This window comes from Notothenia coriiceps, unplaced genomic scaffold (genome assembly GCF_000735185.1).
Source record: "Notothenia coriiceps isolate Sejong01 unplaced genomic scaffold, NC01 NC01_scaffold00037244, whole genome shotgun sequence".
Classification (NCBI taxonomy): domain Eukaryota; kingdom Metazoa; phylum Chordata; class Actinopteri; order Perciformes; family Nototheniidae; genus Notothenia; species Notothenia coriiceps.
In genome coordinates, this window is record NW_011369945.1 from 18252108 (window position 1) to 18255866 (window position 3759).

Below are 3759 nucleotides of genomic sequence, written 5' to 3' on the forward strand. Positions count from 1 at the left end.
GTGCTCTAGTCTTTGCATAAGATGTCATGGTCGATAGTATCAAATGCAGCACTGAGATCGAGCAAAAACAAGGAATAGAGACAAGTCCTTTGTCTGAGGCTATTAGAATGTCATTTGTGACTTTAACCAGAGCTGTCTCTGTGCTATGATGTGTTCTAAAGCCAGACTGAAAATCTTCAAATAAATCATAGTTTTTTAAGTAATCACACAACTTTTTTGCGACTGCTTTCTCAAGAATCTTTGAGCGGAACGGAAGATTTGAAATAGGTCTATAGTTGGCTAAAACCTCTGGATCGAGGTTGTGCTTTTTAAGAAGCGGTTTTGTCACTGCTACTTTGAATGATTGTGGAACATAGCCTGATAATAAAGACATATTCATAATATTTAATAAAGAAGTGCTAATTAATGGAAGAACTTCCTTCAACAGCAACCCAAAACATACGCGCTCTCGCTAAGCGGTCCTACGATGCTGGTTATCAAGTGGATCGCTCAAGCCAGCCGTGCCCTATCTAGTTAGGTGCGTGTTCACATGAAAGGGGTGGCATTTGGAGCATTCGACCAATCACAAACATGGAGAAGCGCACTGACAGCGCAGCGCGTCATATTTCCTGAATGAAAAGTTAACTTTAATATTAGTCAAATATGAAGAAGTTAAACTTTAAATATCCATGACTTAAACACTGTATCCAGGATAAAAGCCACATAGCTGCACCTGCAAGGTGAATACAGCTGGTAAAAGAAAAAGTGTTTGAATGCGTACATCAACAGGTTTATGATATCACTGCCCCGTCTAAGACACGATCTGACTTTAATTACATTTGACTCGAGTGTTTCGTCAACTTAATGTGTTGCTTAAAATAATACTTCTGCATACAGTATGTGACACTGTGAGTGTTGCACGGCCAGATACGGCTCAAGAAGCTGACTCAGATAAGGAAATATATTATACATTATGATGTGATATGATGTGATATGAATGATAATGTGACAGATCAACATCTGCACTCAGTGTACTTATGTTGTGGCAGATATTTAAGTTAGCTTTCTTAACGCTAATGTTATAATAGTCAGATTGCTCTGAAGATGGGAGGTGATATTCTATTCATTTTCGCGTTCACACAGACAGTTGATTTTTGCCGGCCGTCTTTCCTGCAACGGCAGTTTAAACTGTATTTCCTCTATCCTGTAATATGACTTGATAGCTTTAAACTCCACACACTGAGCTCTGATTGTTCCGCAGGCAGTGCTTTCACTGAGTTGATCTCTTAGCCTGCGACCTAACCTGCTCCGGAGCAGGGGGGTATACTACGAATCTAGTTCAACGTATCCTGGATATGTTTTGAGTTATCCGGTTGACTTAATCCAAAACAAAGCCGCTCTCGCTAAACTGTCCTACAACGCTGGCTATCAACTCGTTTGCTCAAGCCAGCCGTGTCCTATGTAGTTAGGTGCGCGTTCACATGAAAGGGGTGGTATCTGGAGCATTCGACCAATCACAAACATGGAGAAGCGTACTGACAGCGCAGCGTCATACTTCCTCAATGAAAAGTCAACTATAATATTAGTCAAATATGAAGAAGTTAAACTTTAAACATCCATGACTTAAATACTTTACCCAGGATAAAAGCAACATAGCTACACTTGCAAGGTGAATACAGCTGGTAAAAGAAAAAGTGTTTGAATGCGTACATTAACAGATTTATGATCCAAGACACGAGATCTGACTTTAATTACATTTAACTCGAATGTTTCGTCAAGTTAATGTGTTGCTTAAAATAATACTTCTGCATACAGTAGGCTATGTGACACTGAGTGTTGCAAGGCCAGATACGGCTCGGCTGACTCAGATAAGGACATATATACAGTATGATACATTATGATGTGATATGATAATGGGACACATCGACGTCTGCACTCACAGTGCCGCGGACGGTAGGCTACGTAATGTTACTTTGATCCGGTTACTTATGCTGTGGCAGATATTTAATTAAGCTTTCTTAACATAATAGTATAATAATAGTTATAATAGTCCAATTGCTCTGAAGATGGGAGGTGATATTCGATTTCATTTTCACGTTCACAGAGTCAGTGATTTTGGCCGGCCGTCTTTCCTGCAACGGCAGTTTAAACTGTAAACTTTCCTCCGCACACTGAGCTCTGATTGGTCAGCAGCGTGGTGTTTTCGCTGAGTTGATCTCTTAATCCTGAAATGTATCCTGCTTCGGAGCACAGACTCAGGGTTCAGGATAAGTTCACCAATGGAGATCAGCCCCGCTAAAAAGTGAACCAGCTATCGTAGTACCGGAAATCCAGAAGTTATCTGTGCTAAACGGAAAATCCTGCTTCCGTATTGATCACCCAGGTTTAGCCACACAGCATAAGTTACCATGGAGCATCTAGCCCCGCTAAAAAGAGAACCAGCGTCGTAGGAACCGGAAAGCCGGAGTTTTCCCTGCCCGCTAAGCGACAAATCCTGCTTCGTAGTACAGGCCTCTGGTCTCAACTCCAGTTTGTCATGGATTAAATCCACAAAGCCTTGAAATGTTTGCGAAATGAGATTTGCACCTTCCAAGTAGGATGAATGCCGTCTCTCTTTAATAAGACCAGGTTTTTCCCCAGAAGGCCGTCCAATTGCGGCAATGACCTGCTTTAAAACAATGAATAATGACTCTATAAATCATATGGTAAGGGATAAGGTGCATGCGACGCGGTCATGCCGCTAATGTCCATGCTGATCTAGACCTCCGCTTCGCGTCGAACTCCTGATCAGCCTGTCGGTGTCTTTTTTCCCATAATGACCAGTTGCTGCACATTATCCCGTTAAATTACATGGCCACATTATCAAAAAGGTAAACGATTTGACCTCCGAATATTAATTTCAAATGCTTTTATGGATTTAGAATGATTTATTGATTTAAAAAATAGTCTGTATGTTGGTCACTAATTTACTCTATGTACATAATACACTCATGGAACTCAGGTTGGGGGTATTGGTTTCCGCACGGACAATATATTGTTGTTTACTTTATATTATGTGTGCTCCCGGCTTCGCTCTCGTTGTCATCTCGGGCTGCGAACCCGACAACATCTATTTCTGCTGCTCATTAAAGCCCCAGCTTTGTCTTCTGCACCCCTCCGACTCCTATCTCTCCGGTCACTCATTGGTGACCCCAACCAACATCTCCGTGAAGTTTCCGGAGGGACCCGAAGACGGAAAAAAAAACTCAGGTTTTTTCTCGAAATGCCAGGGGATTTTTTGAGACGATCCGTGCTGCCCCGGCACGCGGACTGAGGCTCGGGTGGGTGCCCCATTACGGAATGGCTGAGGACGTCGCTCGCCATTCCCACATCGTTCGTGGACAGTACGGCCCTTTTTGGAGCATTTTCTGGTGCCTGAGAGGATGTTCGACCCATGTCTGGTCAGCCTCGTGTGGACCCGATCCTCGCCTTTTCACCACCTCAACAGTTTGGAAAGTCGCTCAATGCCTTCATCGGCCCGTGGGTGGCGCGCTTCTGAGGACACCGTCTCGCCTCGCTCTAAAGGTTTCGACCGTGCCCCATGGCCTTTCATCGGCCCCCGTGGGTGGCGCTGCTTCGGGACCTGGTCTGGCCCTTTCCTTCGCCTCGGCTGTTTCCGGACGTCGCCCATCCTTCCATCGGCCGTGGGTGGCGAGCTTCGGGACCCTGCCTGGCTCGTCCTCTTACCGTGGCTTCACTGTTCGCCCTCGACGGCAGCTTCGGCCGCCCGCGTTGACCCCG

At 44.6% G+C, this 3759-nt stretch overlaps 1 protein-coding gene across 1 annotated transcript in view; it reads right to left on the reverse strand.

Moving 5' to 3' along the window:
- LOC104965378 (delta and Notch-like epidermal growth factor-related receptor) overlaps nucleotides 1–3649 on the reverse strand; it is a 41497-nt gene extending 37848 nt beyond the window's left edge. Inside the window, exon 1 of the mRNA XM_010794334.1 lies at nucleotides 3459–3649. Within this exon, the coding sequence (XP_010792636.1) occupies nucleotides 3459–3649 (191 nt within the window). The remainder of the gene's footprint in view (nucleotides 1–3458) is intronic.
- Between the last annotated feature and the right edge of the window lie 110 nt (nucleotides 3650–3759).